General features: G+C 43.1%; 4 protein-coding genes across 5 annotated transcripts in view; all 4 read left to right on the forward strand.

Annotated features, from left to right (window-relative positions):
* LOC141752535 (enteropeptidase-like) overlaps positions 1-5,412 on the forward strand; it is a 26,933-nt gene extending 21,521 nt beyond the window's left edge. The window contains exons 23-31 of the mRNA XM_074610546.1: positions 93-188; positions 495-544; positions 1,746-1,817; positions 1,924-2,068; positions 2,160-2,341; positions 3,143-3,238; positions 3,675-3,814; positions 4,203-4,257; positions 4,354-5,412. Coding sequence (XP_074466647.1) covers positions 93-188; positions 495-544; positions 1,746-1,817; positions 1,924-2,068; positions 2,160-2,341; positions 3,143-3,238; positions 3,675-3,814; positions 4,203-4,257; positions 4,354-4,481 — 964 coding nt within the window. The 3' untranslated portion in view covers positions 4,482-5,412. The remainder of the gene's footprint in view (positions 1-92; positions 189-494; positions 545-1,745; positions 1,818-1,923; positions 2,069-2,159; positions 2,342-3,142; positions 3,239-3,674; positions 3,815-4,202; positions 4,258-4,353) is intronic.
* Positions 5,413-5,674: 262 nt separating this feature from the next.
* On the forward strand, positions 5,675-13,700 carry ttc1 (tetratricopeptide repeat domain 1). Of its 2 annotated transcripts, none has more exons than XR_012590341.1 (8): positions 5,675-6,120; positions 7,169-8,026; positions 8,631-8,691; positions 8,856-8,968; positions 12,044-12,080; positions 12,164-12,406; positions 13,015-13,069; positions 13,387-13,472. XR_012590341.1 is itself a non-coding variant. In XM_074610996.1 (8 exons), the coding sequence occupies exons 2-8, from the start codon at positions 7,178-7,180 to the stop codon at positions 13,515-13,517; spliced, it is 1,395 nt and encodes a 464-aa protein (XP_074467097.1). In that variant the 5' UTR covers positions 5,679-6,120; positions 7,169-7,177; the 3' UTR covers positions 13,518-13,700. The 2 variants fall into 2 exon arrangements, 1 of the variants encoding a protein (XP_074467097.1); XM_074610996.1 differs by having other exon boundaries at positions 5,679-6,120; positions 12,164-12,312; positions 13,387-13,700.
* Positions 13,701-15,221: 1,521 nt separating this feature from the next.
* Positions 15,222-18,888, forward strand: pfdn1 (prefoldin subunit 1). The gene is made up of 4 exons (XM_074611217.1): positions 15,222-15,388; positions 18,037-18,203; positions 18,364-18,448; positions 18,705-18,888. Exons 1-4 carry the CDS (start codon positions 15,356-15,358, stop codon positions 18,786-18,788), a joined length of 369 nt encoding a protein of 122 aa, XP_074467318.1. The 5' UTR covers positions 15,222-15,355; the 3' UTR covers positions 18,789-18,888.
* A 2,989-nt stretch (positions 18,889-21,877) lies between these two features.
* Positions 21,878-27,500, forward strand: part of LOC141753003 (deoxycytidine kinase 2-like) — a 15,164-nt gene continuing 9,541 nt past the window's right edge. Inside the window, exons 1-2 of the mRNA XM_074611305.1 lie at positions 21,878-22,074; positions 27,296-27,414. Of these exons, the coding sequence (XP_074467406.1) occupies positions 21,885-22,074; positions 27,296-27,414 (309 nt within the window). The 5' untranslated portion in view covers positions 21,878-21,884. The remainder of the gene's footprint in view (positions 22,075-27,295; positions 27,415-27,500) is intronic.

Below are 27,500 nucleotides of genomic sequence, written 5' to 3' on the forward strand. Positions count from 1 at the left end.
TCAGGTAACTCTCACCTGTTGTTGCAGGTGGACTAAATTAAGGAGTTTCATATGCAGACTCAGATCTGGTTTCTGTCCTGGACTCTCTGCAGGTCGGGGGAGGCCACACTGCTGCCGGCTCTGCCACAAGATTCACCGTTTACAACCATCACAGTCACCAGCAACGGAACCCTGGAGACCAGTGTCAGGTACTGAAGACCAGAACCTGAACCTGAACCTGAACCAGAACCAAGTTATAACTAGAACTAGAACTAGAGCTGAACTCAAACCAGAACTAGAATTATAACCAGACGATAATGGATCCCTGAGGCTCAGAGTCAGGAGTAGAAGACCAGGACCAGAACTAGAACTAGAACCAGAGCCGGAACCAGACCTAAGCAAAGATTACAACCAGAACCAGAACCAGGAACTGAAGCAGAAGTAGAACGAGTCAGAAGACGTGAGTTTAGCCGAGAGTCACATAATGAAGATGATTAATGTTTGTGTTTTTACAGTGAAACCTGCAGCAGTGAGAAAGTGATTTCTCTGAACTGTGACAACCAACGTGAGTCCAACACACACCTGTACTCGTTAACACAACACACACCTGTACTCGTTAACACAACACACACCTGTACCCGTTAACACAACACACACCTGTACTCGTTAACACAACACATACCTGTACTCGTTAACACAACACACACCTTTACTCGTTAACACTGACACAAACCTGTACTCGTTAACACTGACACACATCTGTACTCGTTAACACAACACACACCTGTACTCGTTAACACAACACACACCTGTACTCGTTAACACTGACACACATCTGTACTCGTTAACACAACACACATCTGTACTCGTTAACACAACACACACCTGTACTCGTTAACACAACACACACCTTTACTCGTTAACACTGACACAAACCTGTACTCGTTAACACTGACACACATCTGTACTCGTTAACACAACACACACCTGTACTCGTTAACACAACACACACCTGTACTCGTTAACACTGACACACATCTGTACTCGTTAACACAACACACATCTGTACTCGTTAACACAACACACACCTGTACTCGTTAACACAACACACACCTTTACTCGTTAACACTGACACAAACCTGTACTCGTTAACACTGACACACACATCTGTACTCGTTAACACAACGCACACCTGTACTCGTTAACACAACACACACCTGTACTCGTTAACACAGCACACACCTGTACTCGTTAACACAGCACACACCTGTACTCGTTAACACAACACACACCTGTACTCGTTAACACAGCACACACCTGTACTCGTTAACACAGCACACACCTGTACTCGTTAACACAGCACACACCTGTACTCGTTAACACAACACACACCTGTACTCGTTAACACAGCACACACCTGTACTCGTTAACACAGCACACACCTGTACTCGTTAACACAGCACACACCTGTACTCGTTAACACAACACACACCTGTACTCGTTAACACAACACACACCTGTACTCGTTAACACTGACAACACACTTGTACTTGTTAACACTGACAACACACACCTGTACTCGTTAACACTGACAACACACACCTGTACTCGTTAACACTGACACACACCTGTACTCGTTAACACTGACTGTTAACACAACACACACCTGTACTCGTTAACACAAAACACACCTGTACTCGTTAATTTGTTCATTAGTAATTTTAATTAACTGTTGCATATGTGAGAATTGACTCTGTGTGTTTTAGCTTGTGGTGCTCGACAGGTGACTAACGACACAAGAGAGACCGACCAATCAGACGAGAGGACACCTGGTGAAGGTAAAAGAGTGATTTCTGTTTTCAGTTTGAATCCAACCTCCTGTTGATCGGATCCTGTTGTTTTTTTTCAGTCTGACTGTAGTTTGTGTTTGTTGTTACCTGTCAGGTGAGGTCAGAGTAGTGGGCGGGGTTAACGCCGTTAAGGGGGCGTGGCCATGGATAGTATCTCTGCAGTGGAGGGGGCGTCATGTGTGTGGAGCTTCACTGATTGGCAGAGACTGGCTGCTTACCGCGGCACATTGTGTCTACGGGTGAGAGAACACAAATAATACCTCACAAACCATGAAATAGTAAATATAGTATGTATAGTATATATATATTTATTTATTTACTGCTCCACAGGAAGAACATCCACCTTCAGTGGTGGTCGGCCGTTTTGGGTCTTCACTCTCAAAGTGACATAAACTCTGTGGACGTTCAGACCCGACGAGTCGATCGCATCGTCATCAACAGACGGTACAACAGACAGACCAAACAGGCCGACATCGCCATGATGCATCTGCAGCAGCCAATCAACTTCACCCGTCAGTAACGACACACGTCAGACACAAACATCTCACCTGCTCATTTATTCAACTAGTTCACGAAAAACATACACAGGGAACAACTAAATCATTATGACATGATTCTAAAAATTAACATTAAAACAACTGATTTAAAAAAAAAGAAAAGAAAAAAGGCTAGTTTTGATTAATTCATAGATATTATAGATTTAATCTATAAATTATTTAATTCTAAGAGGCTTTAAAACCAATAGTTTGTAGTAATGAACCAATGAAAGTTTGTTTCAGTATTTGAAGACAGTAAATTTAGAGCCTGGTGTTACAATGATGAGTATTTATATTTCAAATTGTACATACGATTGTAAATAACATTTAAAGACTTGGTAGTGTTATTATACACAACATCAACATTATCCAGAATCAGTAGCAACACGTGGGTGATACGCTGAGTGAATTTATGAAGTATAAATCATTGTGTCATCTGCATGCAGTTTGGGTACGGAAGAGTTTATGAACACAAAATCTTGAATACTACTAGAATCTATGAATACTCAAATTCTACAGATCAATGATCACAATAATATGTATAATATGAATAATATGAATAATATTAGTAATATTAATATTAATAATCATAATAATTATAATTATAATAATGAGGGTTTGTTGTAAAATATTTGTTGATGTTCAAAACAGAAACAGAAATCGTCGTCGTCATATCGGGTTATTTGAACTCTTTTTTATAAGATCTAGATTATAAATGAATAAAGCAGTGAGAGTGAAAGGAGTGGAGGTGGATGTGAACAGATGTGTGTTTTCCAGACTTCATCCAGCCGCTGTGTTTACCTGCTGAAGGTCAGGACTTCACAGCTGGAACCAGATGTTTGATCGCTGGATGGGGACAAGAGGCTGAGCAGGGTACTCTACTACTACTACTACTATACTATAGTATATACTGCATACTATATAATATATATACTATACTATACTATACTATACTATATATACTATACTATACTATATATGCTATACTATACTATATATACTATACTATACTATATATACTATACTATACTATGCTATACTACACTATATATACTATACTATGCTATACTACACTATATATACTATACTATATATACTATACTGTGCTATACTACACTATATATACTATACTATACTATATATACTATACTATACTATGCTATACTATATACTGTATACTATATAATATATATACTATACTATATATACTATACTATACTATGCTATACTATATACTGTATACTATATATACTATCCTATCCTATACTATACTATACTATACTATACTATACTACCCCGTCTCTGTCAGGTTCTCTCCCTGATGTTCTCCAGGAGGCCCAGGTTCCTCTGCTGGTTCAGGATCAGTGTCAGCTTCAGTTACCTGAGTACACCATCACCTCCAGCATGCTGTGTGCCGGATACCCGGAGGGAGGGGTCGACTCCTGTAAGGTAACTGCCCACCTGCACTCACCTGGACTCACCTAGACTCACCAGGACTCACCTGGACTCACCTAGACTCACCTGGATTCACCTGGACTCAGCTGGACTCACCTGGACTCACCTAGACTCACCTAGAATCACCTAGACTCACCTAGACTCAACCTGGACTCACCTGGACTCACCTAGACTCACCTGGATTCACCTGGACTCAGCTGGACTCACCTGGACTCACCTAGACTCACCTAGAATCACCTAGACTCACCTAGACTCAACCTGGACTCACCTGGACTCAGCTGGACTCAGCTGGACTCACCTGGACTCAGCTGGACTCACTTCCTGTTGTTGACATCATGTTTATTGTTTTTTGTTAATAAAGTTTGAACATGTTTTTTTTTAGGGCGACTCCGGAGGTCCAATGATCTGTCTGGACGACGGACACTGGACTCTGATTGGTCAGTCTCACACACACACACACACACACAGTCGTGCTGCTCTCTGTGAGGTCATGAGGTCTGAGGGAACCATGTGTTCTGATTGGTCCCTGACAGGTGTGACATCATTTGGGGTCGGCTGTGGTCGTCCTGAGAGACCTGGAGTCTACGCCCGAGTCTCTGCCTTCACCTCCTGGATCGCCCAGACCAGACGCTCCTCCTCCTCCTCTTCCTCCTGCTGCTAATCCACCTCCCCTTCCTCCTCTTCCTCCTCCTCTTCTTCCTCCTCTTCCTCCTGCTAACCCTCCTCTCCTCCTCCTCCTCCTCCTCCTCCTCCTGCTGCTAATCCTCCTCCTCCTCTTCTTCCTCCTCTTCCTTCTCTTCCTCTCTTCTTCTTCCTCCTCCTCCTCCTCTTCCTCCTGCTAACCCTCCTCCTCCTCCTCTTCCTCCTGCTGTTAATCCACCTCCTCCTCTTCTTCCTCCTGCTAACCCTCTTCCTCCTGCTGTTAATCCACCTCCTCCTCTTCTTCTTCCTCCTCCTCCTCCTCCTCCACTTCCTCCTCCTCCTCCTCCTCTTCCTCTCTTCTTCCTCCCCCTCCTCTTCCTCCTGCTAACCCTCCTCCTCGTCCTCCTCCTCTTCTTCCTCCTCCTCTTCCTCTCTTCTTCCTCCTCCTCCTCCTCCACTTCCTCCTCTTCTTCCTCCTCCTCTTCCTCTCTTCTTCCTCCACTTCCTCCTCTTCTTCCTCCTCCTCCTCCTCCTCCTCCTCCTCCTCCTCCTCCTCCTCCTCCTCCTCTTCTTCCTGCTAGTTTTTCAGTTATTAATAATTTTGATGAGAACATAATAATGAATTTAAATCAGAACTCATTGATAAAGAAACGTATTGATTAGAAGATATTCTTCATGTAAATGATTAAAACTGTAGATACTCTGTTGTAACTTTGTTGGATTAAGTCTTTTTATAATAATATGATATAATATATGTTTACATAGTATAAATATTATGAATACATATGTATACTTTTGAGGAGTATTATGATGTGTTTTATTTTCTGAATATTAAGATGAGCATCAGATGTTGAGTTTACTGAAATCTTGCTGTTAATTATATTAATTATGTTTTAAATCTCTTGCATATTATTGTAATATTATGAAATTAAATAAAGTGTGTAATAATGTATTGTGTCTTATATTGTGTTGATTTTCATTAATTAAAATTTCAGATAAAGCTTTTATTTTATTGTATTTTATTGTATTTTATTGTGTTTTATTGTATTTTATTGTGTTTTATTGTGTTTTATTGTGTTTTATTGTGTTTTATTGTGTTTTATTGTGTTTTATTGTGTTTTATTGCATTGCATTGCAATAAAGAATAAAAGAGTTGTTATAAACAGTCTCAGCCGGAAGCGGAAATGAGCCGCACCAGACTGAAAATACCGAAGTAGAAGAAGAAGAAGCGCGTCATCGTCCCGGAAGTGATGTCATCGTGAGTCGTCGGCAGGCTAGCAGGTGTTAGCATCACATCAGGTGTGTTAGCCTCCAGCAGGTAGATAAGAAGGGTTTCTGTTATTCAACCTCTCTGTCAACCGTCACCGTGACGTCATCACACTGACCTGTGACGTAGCAGGTGGTTGACAACACGACTACAGCTGTTAGCTTAACTGTTAGCTTAGCACTTAGCTGTTAGCAGTTAGCTGTTAGCTTAGCACTTAGCTGTGTGTTAGCTCAGAGTCTCAGAGGATAAACAGCCTGAAGTCTTCCTGACAGCCTGTCCATCAGTCTCCATCAGTGTCCTCAGTGTCCTCAGTCAGCTGGCTGGAGCGCAGCGGGACATCCTGGAGCTGAAACAACCAGAGAAACGGAAGAGTCTTAAAGAACAGGAACAGGTAGTGACTGTGTTCATTTACAATCCTCTATTTTACATTTTAAAACTTCATTCAGTGTTTCACCAGAAACACACATCACTCCTCACAATAATCACTACACACTGCAGTACACAGTACTATACTGCAGTGTGTACTATACTACAGTGTGTACTGTACTGCAGTGTGTACTGTACTGCAGTGTGTACTGTACTACAGTGTGTACTATACTACAGTGTGTACTGTACTGCAGTGTGTACTATACTGCAGTGTGTACTGTACTGCAGTGTGTACTATACTGCAGTGTGTACTGTACTACAGTGTGTACTGTACTACAGTGTGTACTGTACTGCAGTGTGTACTGTACTACAGTGTGTACTGTACTACAGTGTGTACTGTACTGCAGTGTGTACTGTACTGCAGTGTGTACTATACTACAGTGTGTACTATACTGCAGTGTGTACTGTACTGCAGTGTGTACTGTACTGCAGTGTGTACTATACTGCAGTGTACTGTACTACAGTGTGTACTGTACTACAGTGTGTACTATACTGCAGTGTGTACTGTACTGCAGTGTGTACTGTACTACAGTGTGTACTATACTACAGTGTGTACTGTACTACAGTGTGTACTATACTACAGTGTGTACTGTACTACAGTGTGTACTATACTACAGTGTGTACTATACTGCAGTGTGTACTATACTACAGTGTGTACTATACTACAGTGTGTACTGTACTACAGTGTGTACTATACTACAGTGTGTACTGTACTACAGTGTGTACTGTACTACAGTGTGTACTATACTACAGTGTGTACTATACTGCAGTGTGTATTGATAGTATTTATCTGTACAAATGATTTTGAGATGTTTCAAGCTAAATGTAGTAAAACTCTCAGTGGAGTTTTGTATCCAGTGAAGTTTGATGAACATTGATGTTATAAAACAAACGGAGTTAATAGAACATGAAAGTTAAACAAAGTCAGTTTTAACGTGTTTGAATGATAAGTGTATATATATATACACACTTATCATATAAATGATGTATCTGGGGTTTATTTTGTGTCACAGAGCTTCAACATGAGCAGCCAAGGAGCTGGAAAGCCCAGAGAGCAGGAGGAGAAGGAGCAGGAGGAGGACTTCTACGACTGCCAGGAGACCCTGGAGCCTCCAGGCCCAAGAGGAGGACAGGAGGAGGAGGAGGAGGAGGCCCAGCAGGAGGCAGGAGGACTGGAGGACTTTCACATTACAACTGACAGACTGACTCACAGAAGAGACATCACAGAGAGACAGGGAGGACAAGGAGGACTGAACGAGGAGCAGGGAGACAGGCTGAAGGAGGAGCAGGGAGACAGGCTGAAGGAGGAGCAGGGAGACAGGCTGAAGGAGGAGCAGGGAGACAGGCTGAAGGAGGAGCAGGGAGACAGGCTGAAGGAGGAGCAGGGAGACAGGCTGAAGGAGGAGCAGGGAGACAGGCTGAAGGAGGAGCAGGGAGACAGGTTGCTGGAGGAGGAGGAGCAGGGAGACAGGTTGCTGGAGGAGGAGGAGCAGGGAGACAGGCTGAAGGAGGAGCAGGGAGACAGGCTGAAGGAGGAGCAGGGAGACAGGCTGAAGGAGGAGCAGGGAGACAGGCTGAAGGAGGAGCAGGGAGACAGGCTGAAGGAGGAGCAGGGAGACAGGCTGAAGGAGGAGCAGGGAGACAGGTTGCTGGAGGAGGAGGAGCAGGGAGACAGGCTGAAGGAGGAGCAGGGAGACAGGTTGCTGGAGGAGGAGGAGCAGGGAGACAGGTTGCTGGAGGAGGAGGAGCAGGGAGACAGGTTGCTGGAGGACTCCGACTCAGAGATGAAGGAGGAGAACAGCCTGGAGGTGGAGTTTGATGATGACTACCTGAGGGAGGTGGAGAAGGAGCTGACAGAGGAGGAGAAAGAGGTGATTACGAACTGAGAGGTTATCAACACTGAGGCTAACAGCATGCTAACTGAGGCTAACAGCATGCTAACTGAGGCTAACAACATGCTAACTGAGGCTAACAGCATGCTAACTGAGGCTAACAGCATGCTAACTGAGGCTAACAACATGCTAACTGAGGCTAACAGCATGCTAACTGAGGCTAACAGCATGCTAACTGAGGCTAACAACATGCTAACTGAGGCTAACAGCATGCTAACTGAGGCTAACAGCAGGCTAACTGAAGCTAACAGCATGCTAACTGAGGCTAACAGCATGCTAACTGAGGCTAACAGCATGCTAACTGAGGCTAACAGCATGCTAACTGAGGCTAACAGCAGGCTAACTGAAGCTAACAGCATGCTAACTGAGGCTAACAGCATGCTAACTGAGGCTAACAACATGCTAACTGAAGCTAACAGCATGCTAACTGAGGCTAACAGCATGCTAACTGAGGCTAACAGCATGCTAACTGAGAGGTTATGAAGCTCTCAGTCAGCTTTACTTTGAGGTGTAGAAAGAGGCGTTCAGGTGTCGGGTGTGATGCTGTAAATCACAGATATTTAAACCTTCTGTTCTGTTTCAGGGTCGACGGCAGCAAAGTTTAACTCTGAAGGAGAAAGGCAACAGCCAGTTTAAAGCTGGAGGTGAGTGACATCATCATCATCATCATCATCACATTGTCCAGTGTATGAACCGGTATGAACCTGTATGAACCAGTATGAACCAGTATGAACCTGTATGAACCTGTATGAACCTGTATGAACCGGTATGAACCTGTATGAACCAGTATGAACCTGTCTTCCTGCAGACTGGTTAGATGCGGAGCGGAGCTACACGGAGGCGTTGGTTTTATGTCCGGTCTGTTTCAGCCGAGAGAGAGCCGTGCTGTTCTCCAACAGAGCTGCTGCAAGACTGCACCTGGTAACCAGCAACACGCTAACTACATGCTAACTGGCAGGCTGTCAACACTGTGGCTAACAACATGATAACAACATGATAACAACATGATGACAACATGATAACAGCATGATGACAACAACATGATAACAGCATGATGACAACATGATGACAACATGATAACAACATGATAACAGCATGATGACAGCATGATGACTACATGATGACATGATAACTACATGATAACTACATGATAACAGCATGATGACAACATGATGACAACATGATAACAGCATGATAACAGCATGATGACATGATAACAGCATGATAACAGCATGATAACAGCATGATGACTACATGATGACATGATAACTACATAACAGCATGATAACAGCATGATGACAACATGATAACTACATGATAACAGCATGATGACAACATGATAACAGCATGATGACAACATGATAACATGATGACAACATGATAACAGCATGATGACTACATGATGACATGATAACTACATGATAACAACATGATAACTACATGATAACAACATGATAACTACATGATAACAGCATGATGACAACATGATAACAGCATGATGACAACATGATAACATGATGACAACATGATAACAGCATGATGACTACATGATGACATAACTACATGATAACAACATGATAACTACATGATAACAACATGATAACTACATGATAACAGCATGATAACTACATGATAACAACATGATAACTACATGATAACAGCATGATAACTACATGATAACTACATGATAACAGCATGATAACTACATGATAACAACATGATAACTACATGATAACATGATAACTACATGATAACAGCATGATAACTACATGATGACAACATGATAACTACATGATAACATGATAACTACATGATAACAACATGATAACTACATGATGACAACATGATAACTACATGATAACTACATGATAACAGCATGATAACTACATGATAACAACATGATAACTACATGATGACAACATGATAACTACATGATAACTACATGATAACAGCATGATAACTACATGATGACAACATGATAACTACATGATAACTACATGATAACAGCATGATAACTACATGATAACAACATGATAACAGCATGATAACTACATGATAACTACATGATAACAGCATGATAACTACATGATGACAACATGATAACAGCATGATAACTACATGATAACAGCATGATAACTACATGATAACTACATGATAACAGCATGATAACTACATGATAACTACATAACAACATGATAACTACATGATAACAGCATGATAACTACATAACAACATGATAACTACATGATAACAACATGATGACAACATAACTACATGATAACAGCATGATAACTACATGATAACTACATGATAACTACATGATGACAACATAACTACATGATAACAGCATGATGACAACATGATAACTACATGATAACAGCATGATAACTACATGATAACAACATGATAACTACATGATAACTACATGATAACTACATGATAACAGCATGATAACAGCATGATAACTACATGATAACAACATGATAACTACATGATAACTACATGATGACAACATGATAACTACATGATAACAGCATGATAACTACATGATAACAGCATGATAACTACATGATAACTACATGATGACAGCATGATGACAACATGATAACAGCATGATGACAACATGATAACTACATGATAACAACATGATAACTACATGATAACTACATGATAACAACATGATAACTACATGATGACAACATGATAACTACATGATAACAGCATGATAACTACATGATAACTACATGATAACAGCATGATGACAACATGATTACTACATGATAACTACATGATAACTACATGATGACAACATGATAACTACATGATAACAGCATGATAACTACATGATAACTACATGATGACAGCATGATGACAACATGATAACAGCATGATGACAACATGATAACAACATGATAACTACATGATGACAACATGATAACTACATGATAACAGCATGATAACTACATGATAACTACATGATGACAGCATGATGACAACATGATAACAGCATGATGACAACATGATAACTACATGATAACAACATGATAACTACATGATAACTACATGATGACTACATGATGACAACATGATAACTACATGATAACAGCATGATAACAACATGATAACAGCATGATGACAACATGATAACAACATGATAACTACATGATAACAACATGATAACTACATGATAACTACATGATAACAGCATGATAACAGCATGATAACAACATGATAACTACATGATAACTACATGATAACTACATGATAACTGCATGATAACAGCATGATAACAGCATGATAACTACATGATAACTACATGATAACTACATGATAACTGCATGATAACAGCATGATAACTACATGATAACTACATGATAACTGCATGATAACAGCATGATAACAGCATGATAACTACATGATAACTACATGATAACAACATGATAACAGCATGATAACTACATGATAACAACATGATAACTACATGATAACAACATGATAACTACATGATAACTACATGATAACAGCATGATAACAGCATGATAACTACATGATAACTACATGATAACAACATGATAACTACATGATAACAACATGATAACTACATGATAACAGCATGATAACTACATGATAACAACATGATAACAACATGATAACTACATGATAACAACATGATAACTACATGATAACTACATGATAACTACATGATAACTACATGATAACAACATGATAACTACATGATAACAGCATGATAACTACATGATAACAACATGATAACAGCATGATAACTACATGATAACAACATGATAACTACATGATAACAACATGATAACTACATGATAACTACATGATAACTACATGATAACTACATGATAACTACATGATAACTACATGATAACAACATGATAACTACATGATAACAGCATGATAACTACATGATAACAGCATGATAACGGAGAGGCTACCAACATGCTAACGGAGTCCCTCTCTCCCTGTCAGGATGTGAAGGAGAAGGCGATCTCAGACTGCACCAGAGGTGAGTGATGACATCACTCTTTACCTGAACAACAGGGTCACTGATTGATCTCTGTATTGATTGGTTGCCTGTGGTTGCCATAGCGACAGAGCTGAATCCAGACTATGTGCGGGCGTGGCTGAGGAGGGCGGAGCTTCACGAGCAGACGGAGAAGCTGGACGAGGCTCTGGAGGACTACAAGAAGGTTCTGGAGCTGGACCCGAACCAGACCAACGCCAGACAGGCCTGCATGGTGAGTTCACTGACCTGAACCAGACCAGTACCAGACAGGCCTGCATGGTGAGTTCACTGACCTGAACCAGACCAGTACCAGACAGGCCTGCATGGTGAGTTCTGCGTGTGAACTAATACAGGATGAAAATACATCTAACTGTCTCCATGGCAACAGTATACTTCCTGTTTACATCCCCAAATAAAAGTATAATAAATCATCTAACATCAACTTTTTAAAATGTTTCACTCTGAAGCAGAAACTCAGTGCTGACTGTAACCTGTCTCTCTCTCTACCTGTCTGTCTGTCTCTCTCTCTCTCTCTCTCTACCTGTCTCTCTCTCTCTACCTGTCTCTCTCTCTACCTGTCTCTCTCTCTACCTGTCTCTCTCTACCTGTCTCTGTCTCTACCTGTCTCTGTCTCTACCTGTCTGTCTCTCTCTACCTGTCTGTCTCTACCTGTCTCTCTCTCTACCTGTCTCTCTCTCTCTACCTGTCTCTCTGTCTCTACCTGTCTGTCTCTCTCTACCTGTCTGTCTGTCTCTCTCTCTCTCTCTCTACCTGTCTGTCTCTACCTGTCTCTCTCTACCTACCTGTCTGTCTCTACCTGTCTCTCTCTCTCTACCTGTCTCTCTCTACCTGTCTCTGTCTCTACCTGTCTGTCTCTACCTGTCTCTCTCTCTCTCTCTCTCTACCTGTCTGTCTCTACCTGTCTGTCTCTCAGAGGTTGCCTCAGCAGATTCAGGAGAGGAATGAGAAGTTGAAGGAGGAGATGATGAGTACGTACTGCACCTGAACACACCATCACAGTTACTGATCCTTTTGGTTCCTTTTCTCTTCAGTCTGGTTCGGTTCGGTTCGGTTCGGTTCGGTTCGGTTCGGTTCGGTTCGGTTCCACCCGGCACTAATTAAAGCCGACCAGATAAATCGAATAATAAATAAATGATAAATTCATGTTCCTCATGTGGAGAGCTGCCTCTTCTCTGATAGATGATTCTAAAGTGACTCGTCACTGATCTCCAGTGAATCTCTCCTCCAGTTCATCTAACTATGACCTGAAACACCTCTGACCTCTGACCTCTGACCCCTGCTGCAGGTAAACTGAAGGACCTGGGGAACCTGGTCCTGAGACCGTTCGGACTTTCAACCAACAACTTCCAGGTGAACCAGGACACCGACACCGGCTCCTACTCCATCAACTTCATCCAGAACAACAACAACAGATGACATCACCCACAGCGGGGATGATGTCACCTACAACTGTGATGACATCAGCCGCAACGGTGATGATGTCACCTACAACGGTGGTGATGTCACCCGCAACGGTGATGATGTCACCTTCAACGGTGATGATGTCACCTGCAACAGTGATGATGTCACCCGCAACGGTGATGTCACCTTCAACGGTGATGATGTCACCTGCAACAGTGATGATGTCACCCGCAACGGTGATGATGTCACCTTCAACGGTGATGATGTGACATCATTCCTACAGGATCAAAATAATAAAGATCAGTTGATGGTTGTGTTGTATTTAAGCTGTTTAAATAAAGTTGGTTTGAATCCTATATATACTATACTATAACTATACTATAAAGCTATATATACTATACTATAACTATACTATAAAGCTATATATACTATAACTATACTATAAAGCTATATATACTATACTATAAAGCTATATATACTATAACTATAACTATACTATAAAGCTATATATACTATAACTATAACTATACTATAAAGCTATATATACTATACTATAACTATACTATAAAGCTATATATACTATAACTATACTATAAAGCTATATATACTATAACTATACTATAAAGCTATATATACTATACTATAACTATACTATAAAGCTATATATACTATACTATAACTATACTATAAAGCTATATATACTATAACTATAACTATACTATAAAGCTATATATACTATACTATAACTATACTATAAAGCTATATATACTATAACTATAACTATACTATAAAGCTATATATACTATACTATAACTATACTATAAAGCTATATATACTATAACTATAACTATACTATAAAGCTATATATACTATACTATAACTATACTATAAAGCTATATATACTATAACTATAACTATACTATAAAGCTATATATACTATACTATAACTATACTATAAAGCTATATATACTATACTATAACTATACTATAAAGCTATATATACTATACTATAACTATACTATAAAGCTATATATACTAGTATAAAGTATACTATAGTAGTTATACTATAGTATAACTACTATAGTATAAAGTATACTATATATAGTATAAAGTTATACTATAGTATAACTACTATAGTATAACTTTATACTATATATAGTATACTTTATACTATAGTAGTTATACTATAGTATAGCAGAGCAGGAGGTGGCGGTAACGCACCAATAAAGATGGATACAAGCTGCCGTAAAGAAGAAGAAGAAGAAGGAGCTCGCACATGCACATCTGTCCAGTATTCAGACACATGTAGGAGCTGGTGGAATACAGAGCAGGAGCCTCAAAGGAAGAGATGGTCATCACCCGTCTGAGAATAGGACAAACAGGATTAAACCAAACCCTCCAGAGAACAGAGCAAACACCCAACTGGACTATACACACTCTGTAATAAACCAGAAACTGTCCAGCATGTTCTTATAGAGGGCAACAAATATGACGAAGAAAGAGGGGAATGTCTATCAGGAGTAGATGATGGGAATATTACAATCTGCTAGAACACAATCTAATAATTCATTACTTAAAGGCACGGGAATAATGGAGACAATTGAATTATTAGTAGTATAATTATCAATAATAATTATTAATTTTATTTTATTATTTTTGTTTATTTATTTTATTATTATTATTTATTATTTATTTCTTCCTGCAGTCTCCTGCTCCAGCCTCCAGTAGTCCAGCAGGTGGAGGTAATGCACCTTTAAGCTGGTTTACCAACCAACCAACCATAAACACCACAGAAGAAGAAGAAGGAGGAGCTGCTGCGCATGCGCAGTGCGTGCTGTGGCTGAGTGGTGAAGATGTCTGTGCCCATCGATCTGGAGCTGAAGAAGGTAACTGATTATTACCTGATACTGAGAGCAGACAGCTGCTACCTGCTGCTACCTGCGGGGCGAGGGCTACCTGGTGTCTGTCACGTGCTCTCCGTGTCCAGCGAGGAGCCGCAGGACACGGAGAGCACGTGTGTTTATCAGCATGCATCAGTTAGCACGAGCAGCTAACCGTTAGCACGAGCAGCTAACCGTTAGCACGAGCAGCTAACCGTTAGCACGAGCAGCTAACCGTTAGCACGAGCAGCTAACCGTTAGCACGAGCAGCTAACCGCGCTAAACACAAACACAACATTAACTATGTTCTATTATACTGAGAGACCAGGAGGGATCTATAATATAATATATAATATATATAGTTTATAGGTTCTGATGTGAACATGTTGGGATGTTATGTTATTTATTCACCAAGAAAACTACAACTACCAACAGCATCTCTGAATGAGCTCATAATCAATAACCAATCACACTCATTGATTCATCCTTCATTCACACGATCAACATTATTTAGATTAAACATCAATGTAGAAGCCTTTAGACAATATTAGATTAATATCATACATAATGATTAAATGCAAACATCAATACAGCCTCTTCCATCCTGAATGTCATTTCTCTTTTACACTTGGTACATATTCGTTCAGGTGTTTTCCATCAGAGTGACACCTCTCTCTTGTAGGCCTTATAGGAGCTGTAGATGAAGGTTGTCCAGGTGTTTTCCATCAGAGTGACACCTCTCTCTTGTAGGCCTTATAGGAGCTGTAGATGAAGGTTGTCCAGGTGTTTTCCATCAGAGTGATACCTCTCTCTTGTAGGCCTTATAGGAGCTGTAGATGAAGGTTGTCCAGGTGTTTTCCATCAGAGTGACACCTCTCTCTTGTAGGCCTTATAGGAACTGTAGGTGAAGGTTGTCCAGGTGTTTTCCATCAGAGTGATACCTCTCTCTTGTAGGCCTTATAGGAGCTGTAGATGAAGGTCGTTCAGGTGTTTTCCATCAGAGTGATACCTCTCTCTTGTAGGCCTTATAGGAGCTGTAGATGAAGGTTGTCCAGGTGTTTTCCATCAGAGTGATACCTCTCTCTTGTAGGCCTTATAGGAGCTGTAGATGAAGGTCGTTCAGGTGTTTTCCATCAGAGTGATACCTCTCTCTTGTAGGCCTTATAGGAGCTGTAGATGAAGGTCGTTCAGGTGTTTTCCATCAGAGTGACACCTCTCTCTTGTAGGCCTTATAGGAGCTGTAGATGAAGGTTGTCCAGGTGTTTTCCATCAGAGTGACACCTCTCTCTTGTAGGCCTTATAGGAGCTGTAGATGAAGGTTGTCCAGGTGTTTTCCATCAGAGTGATACCTCTCTCTTGTAGGCCTTATAGGAGCTGTAGATGAAGGTTGTCCAGGTGTTTTCCATCAGAGTGACACCTCTCTCTTGTAGGCCTTATAGGAGCTGTAGATGAAGGTTGTCCAGGTGTTTTCCATCAGAGTGACACCTCTCTCTTGTAGGCCTTATAGGAGCTGTAGATGAAGGTTGTTCAGGTGTTTTCCATCAGAGTGATACCTCTCTCTTGTAGGCCTTCTAGGAGCTGTAGATGAAGGTTGTCCAGGTGTTTTCCATCAGAGTGATACCTCTCTCTTGTAGGCCTTATAGGAGCTGTAGGTGAAGGTTGTTCAGGTGTTTTCCATCAGAGTGATACCTCTCTCTTGTAGGCCTTCTAGGAACTGTAGGTGAAGGTTGTCCAGGTGTTTTCCATCAGAGTGATACCTCTCTCTTGTAGACCTTATAGGAGCTGTAGATGAAGGTTGTCCAGGTGTTTTCCATCAGAGTGATACCTCTCTCTTGTAGACCTTATAGGAGCTGTAGATGAAGGTTGTCCAGGTGTTTTCCATCAGAGTGATACCTCTCTCTTGTAGGCCTTATAGGAGCTGTAGATGAAGGTTGTCCAGGTGTTTTCCATCAGAGTGATACCTCTCTCTTGTAGGCCTTATAGGAGCTGTAGATGAAGGTTGTCCAGGTGTTTTCCATCAGAGTGACACCTCTCTCTTGTAGGCCTTATAGGAGCTGTAGATGAAGGTTGTCCAGGTGTTTTCCATCAGAGTGACACCTCTCTCTTGTAGGCCTTATAGGAGCTGTAGATGAAGGTTGTTCAGGTGTTTTCCATCAGAGTGACACCTCTCTCTTGTAGGCCTTCTAGGAACTGTAGATGAAGGTTGTCCAGGTGTTTTCCATCAGAGTGATACCTCTCTCTTGTAGGCCTTATAGGAGCTGTAGATGAAGGTTGTCCAGGTGTTTTCCATCAGAGTGATACCTCTCTCTTGTAGGCCTTATATGAGCTGTAGATGAAGGTTGTCCAGGTGTTTTCCATCAGAGTGATACCTCTCTCTTGTAGGCCTTATAGGAGCTGTAGATGAAGGTTGTTCAGGTGTTTTCCATCGGAGTGATACCTCTCTCTTGTAGGCCTTCTAGGAACTGTAGATGAAGGTTGTTCAGGTGTTTTCCATCGGAGTGATACCTCTCTCTTGTAGGCCTTCTAGGAACTGTAGATGAAGGTTGTTCAGGTGTTTTCCATCAGAGTGATACCTCTCTCTTGTAGGCCTTCTAGGAACTGTAGATGAAGGTTGTCCAGGTGTTTTCCATCAGAGTGATACCTCTCTCTTGTAGGCCTTCTCGGAGCTGCAGGTGAAGATGATCGACACGCAGCAGAAGGCGAAGCTCGCCGACCTGCAGATCGATCAGCTGACTCGGGTTCAGAAACACGCTAAGCTGACGCACTCGGAGATCGCCACGCTGTCAGACAACACGCGACTCTACGAGGGAGTCGGACGCATGTGAGTCTCCCTGACGATGGGGATCTTTGTTCACCTGGACAGGTTACACCGTCACTGGTGGTGTGTTAGTTATTGATCACAGCTGATCAGTTCTGTTATTGATGATCTGATTGATGTTAGAACAAAAGACAAGACCCGTCACTCTGTTGGTGTTTTTCAGGTTCATTCTGCAGTCGAAGGAGGAGATCAATAATCAGCTGACGGACAAACAGAAAACAGCTGACGAGAAGATCAAAGAGCTCGAGGTACAAATACACACACTGACTACACACTGACTACACACTGAGATACACACTGACATGTACAATAACTACACATTGAGATAAAAAAGGGAAAATATACATGTTTTTATATATTTTATTTGCGACGATAGTCGCATAAACTATCAAATGTTTTTATAATTGAATGACTATTATATATTTATATATATATATATATAATATAATGTGTGTTCTCCTGCAGTGTGTGTCACTGGTCTCACTGTGTTTGTGTTATTTCCAGCAAAAGAAGGTGTACCTTGAACGCAGCGTGAAAGAAGCTGAAGACAACATCAGAGAGATGCTGCTGTCCAGAAGAGCTCACTGATGACCTCATCAATAATCAATAACACACCTCATCAATAACACACACACGTTTATGTCAGTAACTGTTTACTAGTTGTTCATATTAAAATGTTGAACCTTCAGTCTGTTTTCTGTGTTTGTGTCACTACAAACAGAGACATCTTTATTAAACTCTGGAAACAGGAGCAGAGTGAGACATCTTTATTAAACTCTGGAAACAGGAGCAGAGTGAGACATCTTTATTAAACTCTGGAAACAGGAGCAGAGTGAGACCTCTTTATTAAACTGAAAACAGGAGCAGAGTGAGACATCTTTATTAAACTCTGGAAACAGGAGCAGAGTGAGACATCTTTATTAAACTCTGGAAACAGGAGCAGAGTGAGACCTCTTTATTAAACTCTGGAAACAGGAGCAGAGTGAGACCTCTTTATTAAACTGGAAACAGGAGCAGAGTGAGACCTCTTTATTAAACTGGAAACAGGAGCAGAGTGAGACATCTTTATTAAACTCTGGAAACAGGAGCAGAGTGAGACCTCTTTATTAAACTGAAAACAGGAGCAGAGTGAGACCTCTTTATTAAACTCTGGAAACAGGAGCAGAGTGAGACATCTTTATTAAACTGGAAACAGGAGCAGAGTGAGACATCTTTATTAAACTGAAAACAGGAGCAGAGTGAGACATCTTTATTAAACTGAAAACAGGAGCAGAGTGAGACCTCTTTATTAAACTGAAAACAGGAGCAGAGTGAGACCTCTTTATTAAACTCTGGAAACAGGAGCAGAGTGAGACCTCTATTAAACTCTGGAAACAGGAGCAGAGTGAGACCTCTTTATTAAACTCTGAAAACAGGAGCAGAGTGAGACCTCTTTATTAAACTGAAAACAGGAGCAGAGTGAGACCTCTTTATTAAACTCTGGAAACAGGAGCAGAGTGAGACATCTTTATTAAACTGGAAACAGGAGCAGAGTGAGACCTCTTTATTAAACTCTGAAAACAGGAGCAGAGTGAGACCTCTTTATTAAACTGAAAACAGGAGCAGAGTGAGACCTCTTTATTAAACTCTGGAAACAGGAGCAGAGTGAGACCTCTTTATTAAACTCTGGAAACAGGAGCAGAGTGAGACCTCTTTATTAAACTGAAAACAGGAGCAGAGTGAGACCTCTTTATTAAACTCTGGAAACAGGAGCAGAGTGAGACCTCTTTATTAAACTGGAAACAGGAGCAGAGTGAGACCTCTTTATTAAACTCTGGAAACAGGAGCAGAGTGAGACATCTTTATTAAACTGGAAACAGGAGCAGAGTGAGACCTCTTTATTAAACTGGAAACAGGAGCAGAGTGAGACATCTTTATTAAACTGAAAACAGGAGCAGAGTGAGACCTCTTTATTAAACTGAAAACAGGAGCAGAGTGAGACCTCTTTATTAAACTGAAAACAGGAGCAGAGTGAGACATCTTTATTAAACTCTGGAAACAGGAGCAGAGTGAGACATCTTTATTAAACTATAGAAACAGGAGCAGAGTGAGACATCTTTATTAAACTGAAAACAGGAGCAGAGTGAGACATCTTTATTAAACTATAGAAACAGGAGCAGAGTGAGACATCTTTATTAAACTATAGAAACAGGAGCAGAGTGAGACATCTTTATTAAACTGAAAACAGGAGCAGAGTGAGACCTCTTTATTAAACTATAGAAACAGGAGCAGAGTGAGACATCTTTATTAAACTCTGGAAACAGGAGCAGAGTGAGACATCTTTATTAAACTATAGAAACAGGAGCAGAGTGAGACATCTTTATTAAACTCTGGAAACAGGAGCAGAGTGAGACCTCTTTATTAAACTGAAAACAGGAGCAGAGTGAGACCTCTTTATTAAACTCTGGAAACAGGAGCAGAGTGAGACATCTTTATTAAACTGGAAACAGGAGCAGAGTGAGACATCTTTATTAAACTGAAAACAGGAGCAGAGTGAGACATCTTTATTAAACTGAAAACAGGAGCAGAGTGAGACCTCTTTATTAAACTGAAAACAGGAGCAGAGTGAGACCTCTTTATTAAACTCTGGAAACAGGAGCAGAGTGAGACCTCTATTAAACTCTGGAAACAGGAGCAGAGTGAGACCTCTTTATTAAACTCTGAAAACAGGAGCAGAGTGAGACCTCTTTATTAAACTGAAAACAGGAGCAGAGTGAGACCTCTTTATTAAACTCTGGAAACAGGAGCAGAGTGAGACATCTTTATTAAACTGGAAACAGGAGCAGAGTGAGACCTCTTTATTAAACTCTGAAAACAGGAGCAGAGTGAGACCTCTTTATTAAACTGAAAACAGGAGCAGAGTGAGACCTCTTTATTAAACTCTGGAAACAGGAGCAGAGTGAGACCTCTTTATTAAACTCTGGAAACAGGAGCAGAGTGAGACCTCTTTATTAAACTGAAAACAGGAGCAGAGTGAGACCTCTTTATTAAACTCTGGAAACAGGAGCAGAGTGAGACCTCTTTATTAAACTGGAAACAGGAGCAGAGTGAGACCTCTTTATTAAACTCTGGAAACAGGAGCAGAGTGAGACATCTTTATTAAACTGGAAACAGGAGCAGAGTGAGACCTCTTTATTAAACTGGAAACAGGAGCAGAGTGAGACATCTTTATTAAACTGAAAACAGGAGCAGAGTGAGACCTCTTTATTAAACTGAAAACAGGAGCAGAGTGAGACCTCTTTATTAAACTGAAAACAGGAGCAGAGTGAGACATCTTTATTAAACTCTGGAAACAGGAGCAGAGTGAGACATCTTTATTAAACTATAGAAACAGGAGCAGAGTGAGACATCTTTATTAAACTGAAAACAGGAGCAGAGTGAGACATCTTTATTAAACTATAGAAACAGGAGCAGAGTGAGACATCTTTATTAAACTCTGGAAACAGGAGCAGAGTGAGACATCTTTATTAAACTATAGAAACAGGAGCAGAGTGAGACATCTTTATTAAACTCTGGAAACAGGAGCAGAGTGAGACATCTTTATTAAACTATAGAAACAGGAGCAGAGTGAGACATCTTCTCAGTTTAGTTACAACAACCTATCTCTGCTCCGTTTAGTCCCGCCCCCAGAAACGGAAATGCGTCATGTTTCCGCTGTGCGCGGCCGGCAGCTCGTGGTCGGTCAGTCAGTTTCCCGCCGTGTGGAGTAAACAAACAAACAAACAAACAAAGAAGAAGAAGTCGGTTAACAACATGGCGACTCCTCCTAAGAGAGCTCTCCGGGTTCCCGCCAGCAGAGAGAAGAAGAAGAAGATCTCCATCGAGGGAAACATCGGTGAGTTCTGGATCGCTCTGTGGCTCACCGCTGACTCACCGCTGAGATGAGCGGTGAGTTCTGGATCGCTCTGTGGCTCACCGCTGAGATGAGCGGTGAGTCAGCGGTGAGTTCTGGACCGCTCTGTGGCTCACCGCTGACTCACCGCTGAGATGAGCGGTGAGTCAGCGGTTAAACCCGGTTAACGGGCCGTTCTCCCGGTGGACACCGAGTCCCTGATGATCGGTTATGTTGACGGAGCTGATTGGCGCCAAATGAAAGATAAACGGTTTTATTAATAATCAATAATCAGTTGTAGTAGTTAAAGGATCAGTTCTCTATTGATCCTCTGATCACTGATGTTAAAGTATCATCTGAAGCCTTTCAAAGTAAAAGTACTGCATCATGAGTACTTTATATATACATGTATATATAAAGTACTCATGATGAGTACTTTATATATACATGTATATATAAAGTACTCATGATGAGTACTTTATATATACATGTATATATAAAGTACTCATCATGAGTACTTTATATATACATGTATATATAAAGTACTCATGATGCAGTACTTTATATATACATGTATATATAAAGTACTCATGATGAGTACTTTATATATGTATATATATATCTATATATACATATACATACTCAGTATATATATTTATATTTATTTATATATATATTTTACTTTATATATACTGATACTTTTGCCCGTCTGTCTCTCTCTCTCTACCCGTCTCTCTCTCTCTCTACCCGTCTGTCTCTCTCTCTCTACCCGTCTGTCTCTCTCTCTACCCGTCTGTCTCTCTCTCTCTACCCGTCTGTCTCTCTCTCTCTACCCGTCTGTCTCTCTCTCTACCCGTCTGTCTCTCTCTCTACCCGTCTGTCTCTCTCTCTACCCGTCTGTCTCTCTCTCTCTACCCGTCTGTCTCTCTCTCTCTACCCGTCTGTCTCTCTCTCTCTACCCGTCTGTCTCTCTCTCTACCCGTCTGTCTCTCTCTCTCTACCCGTCTGTCTCTCTCTCTCTACCCGTCTGTCTCTCTCTCTACCCGTCTGTCTCTCTCTCTCTACCCGTCTGTCTCTCTCTCTCTACCCGTCTGTCTCTCTCTCTACCCGTCTGTCTCTCTCTCTCTACCCGTCTGTCTCTCTCTCTACCCGTCTGTCTCTCTCTCTCTACCCGTCTGTCTCTCTCTCTCTACCCGTCTGTCTCTCTCTCTCTACCCGTCTGTCTCTCTCTCTACCCGTCTGTCTCTCTCTCTCTACCCGTCTGTCTCTCTCTCTCTACCCGTCTGTCTCTCTCTCTACCCGTCTGTCTCTCTCTCTCTACCCGTCTGTCTCTCTCTCTCTACCCGTCTGTCTCTCTCTCTACCCGTCTGTCTCTCTCTCTCTACCCGTCTGTCTCTCTCTCTCTACCCGTCTGTCTCTCTCTCTACCCGTCTGTCTCTCTCTCTCTACCCGTCTGTCTCTCTCTCTCTACCCGTCTGTCTCTCTCTCTACCCGTCTGTCTCTCTCTCTCTACCCGTCTGTCTCTCTCTCTCTACCCGTCTGTCTCTCTCTCTACCCGTCTGTCTCTCTCTCTCTACCCGTCTGTCTCTCTCTCTACCCGTCTGTCTCTCTCTCTCTATCTACCCGTCTGTCTCTCTCTCTCTACCCGTCTGTCTCTCTCTCTCTACCCGTCTGTCTCTCTCTCTACCCGTCTGTCTCTCTCTCTCTACCCGTCTGTCTCTCTCTCTCTACCCGTCTGTCTCTCTCTCTACCCGTCTGTCTCTCTCTCTCTACCCGTCTGTCTCTCTCTCTCTACCCGTCTGTCTCTCTCTCTACCCGTCTGTCTCTCTCTCTCTACCCGTCTGTCTCTCTCTCTCTACCCGTCTGTCTCTCTCTCTACCCGTCTGTCTCTCTCTCTCTACCCGTCTGTCTCTCTCTCTCTACCCGTCTGTCTCTCTCTCTCTACCCGTCTGTCTCTCTCTCTCTACCCGTCTGTCTCTCTCTCTCTACCCGTCTGTCTCTCTCTCTCTACCCGTCTGTCTCTCTCTCTACCCGTCTGTCTCTCTCTCTCTACCCGTCTGTCTCTCTCTCTCTACCCGTCTGTCTCTCTCTCTCTACCCGTCTGTCTCTCTCTCTCTACCCGTCTGTCTCTCTCTCTACCCGTCTGTCTCTCTCTCTCTACCCGTCTGTCTCTCTCTCTCTACCCGTCTGTCTCTCTCTCTACCCGTCTGTCTCTCTCTCTCTACCCGTCTGTCTCTCTCTCTCTACCCGTCTGTCTCTCTCTCTACCCGTCTGTCTCTCTCTCTCTACCCGTCTGTCTCTCTCTCTTCTCTCTCTCTACCCGTCTGTCTCTCTCTCTCTACCCGTCTGTCTCTCTCTCTCTACCCGTCTGTCTCTCTCTCTACCCGTCTGTCTCTCTCTCTCTACCCGTCTGTCTCTCTCTCTCTACCCGTCTGTCTCTCTCTCTACCCGTCTGTCTCTCTCTCTCTACCCGTCTGTCTCTCTCTCTCTACCCGTCTGTCTCTCTCTCTACCCGTCTGTCTCTCTCTCTCTACCCGTCTGTCTCTCTCTCTCTACCCGTCTGTCTCTCTCTCTACCCGTCTGTCTCTCTCTCTCTACCCGTCTGTCTCTCTCTCTACCCGTCTGTCTCTCTCTCTCTACCCGTCTGTCTCTCTCTCTCTACCCGTCTGTCTCTCTCTCTCTACCCGTCTGTCTCTCTCTCTCTACCCGTCTGTCTCTCTCTCTCTACCCGTCTGTCTCTCTCTCTCTACCCGTCTGTCTCTCTCTCTCTACCCGTCTGTCTCTCTCTCTCTACCCGTCTGTCTCTCTCTCTCTACCCGTCTGTCTCTCTCTCTCTACCCGTCTGTCTCTCTCTCTCTACCCGTTGTCTCTCTCTCTCTCTACCCGTCTGTCTCTCTCTCTCTACCCGTCTGTCTCTCTCTCTCTACCCGTCTGTCTCTCTCTCTCTACCCGTCTGTCTCTCTCTCTCTACCCGTCTGTCTCTCTCTCTCTACCCGTCTGTCTCTCTCTCTCTACCCGTCTGTCTCTCTCTCTACCGTCTGTCTCTCTCTCTACCCGTCTGTCTTCTCTCTCTCTACCCGTCTGTCTCTCTCTCTCTACCCGTCTGTCTCTCTCTCTACCCGTCTGTCTCTCTCTCTCTACCCGTCTGTCTCTCTCTCTCTACCCGTCTTCTCTCTCTCTCTACCCGTCTGTCTCTCTCTCTCTACCCGTCTGTCTCTCTCTCTCTCTACCCGTCTGTCTCTCTCTTCTACCCGTCTGTCTCTCTCCTCCCGTTCTCTCTCTCTCTCTACCCGTCTGTCTCTCTCTCTCTACCCGTCTGTCTCTCTCTCTACCCGTCTGTCTCTCTCTCTCTACCCGTCTGTCTCTCTCTCTCTACCCGTCTGTCTCTCTCTCTACCCGTCTGTCTCTCTCTCTACCCGTCTGTCTCTCTCTCTCTACCCGTCTGTCTCTCTCTCTCTACCCGTCTGTCTCTCTCTCTACCCGTCTGTCTCTCTCTCTCTACCCGTCTGTCTCTCTCTCTCTACCCGTCTGTCTCTCTCTCTACCGTCTGTCTCTCTCTCTCTACCCGTCTGTCTCTCTCTCTCTACCCGTCTGTCTCTCTCTCTACCCGTCTGTCTCTCTCTCTCCTACCCGTCTGTCTCTCTCTCTCTACCCGTCTGTCTCTCTCTCTCTACCCGTCTGTCTCTCTCTCTCTCTACCCGTCTGTCTCTCTCTCTACCCGTCTGTCTCTCTCTCTACCCGTCTGTCTCTCTCTCTCTCTACCCGTCTGTCTCTCTCTCTCTACCCCGTCTGTCTCTCTCTCTACCCGTCTGTCTCTCTCTCTCTACCCGTCTGTCTCTCTCTCTCTCTACCCGTCTGTCTCTCTCTCTACCCGTCTGTCTCTCTCTCTCTCTCCCTCTGTCTCTCTCTCTCTACCCGTCTGTCTCTCTCTCTCTACCCGTCTGTCTCTCTCTCTCTACCCGTCTGTCTCTCTCTCTCTCTACCCGTCTGTCTCTCTCTCTCTCTACCCGTCTGTCTCTCTCTCTCTACCCGTCTGTCTCTCTCTCTACCCGTCTGTCTCTCTCTCTCTACCGTCTGTCTCTCTCTCTACCCGTCTGTCTCTCTCTCTACCCGTCTGTCTCTCTCTCTCTACCCGTCTGTCTCTCTCTCTCTACCCGTCTGTCTCTCTCTCTACCCGTCTGTCTCTCTCTCTACCCGTCTGTCTCTTCTCTCTCTACCCGTCTGTCTCTCTCTCTCTACCCGTCTGTCTCTCTCTCTACCCGTCTGTCTCTCTCTCTACCCGTCTGTCTCTCTCTCTCTCTACCCGTCTGTCTCTCTCTCTCTCTACCCGTCTGTCTCTCTCTCTCTCTACCCTCTGTCTCTCTCTCTCTACCCGTCTGTCTCTCTCTCTCTCTACCCGTCTGTCTCTCTCTCTCTACCGTCTGTCTCTCTCTCTCTACCCGTCTTCTGTCTCTCTCTCTCTACCCGTCTGTCTCTCTCTCTACCCGTCTGTCTCTCTCTCTACCCGTCTGTCTCTCTCTCTCTCTACCCGTCTGTCTCTCTCTCTCTCTACCCGTCTGTCTCTCTCTCTCTCTACCCGTCTGTCTCTCTCTCTCTACCCGTCTGTCTCTCTCTCTACCCGTCTGTCTCTCTCTCTACCCGTCTGTCTCTCTCTCTACCCGTCTGTCTCTCTCTCTACCCGTCTGTCTCTCTCTCTACCCGTCTGTCTCTCTCTCTACCCGTCTGTCTCTCTCTCTACCCGTCTGTCTCTCTCTCTACCCGTCTGTCTCTCTCTCTCTACCCGTCTGTCTCTCTCTCTCTACCCGTCTGTCTCTCTCTCCTCTACCCGTCTGTCTCTCTCTCTCTCTACCCGTCTGTCTCTCTCTCTCTACCCGTCTGTCTCTCTCTCTACCCGTCTGTCTCTCTCTCTACCCGTCTGTCTCTCTCTCTACCCGTCTGTCTCTCTCTCTCTACCCGTCTGTCTCTCTCTCTCTACCCGTCTGTCTCTCTCTCTACCCGTCTGTCTCTCTCTACCCGTCTGTCTCTCTCTCTCTACCCGTCTGTCTCTCTCTCTACCCGTCTGTCTCTCTCTCTACCCGTCTGTCTCTCTCTCTACCCGTCTGTCTCTCTCTCTCTACCCGTCTGTCTCTCTCTCTCTCTACCCGTCTGTCTCTCTCTCTACCCGTCTGTCTCTCTCTCTCTCTACCCGTCTGTCTCTCTCTCTCTCTACCCGTCTGTCTCTCAGCTGCAGGTAAGTCCACCTTCGTGCGTCTCCTTCAGGGAGCGTCAGACGATTGGGATGTGATTCCTGAACCCATCGGGAAATGGTGCAACGTCCAGAACGACAGCGGCGACATTTACCAGGTGAACAACCAGCACCTGAACACAACACACTGTACAATGACATCACAACAGACCAGACAGAGGACTTCCTGTCCTTTCACAATAAA

This window comes from Sebastes fasciatus, chromosome 16 (genome assembly GCF_043250625.1).
Source record: "Sebastes fasciatus isolate fSebFas1 chromosome 16, fSebFas1.pri, whole genome shotgun sequence".
Lineage (NCBI taxonomy): Eukaryota > Metazoa > Chordata > Actinopteri > Perciformes > Sebastidae > Sebastes > Sebastes fasciatus.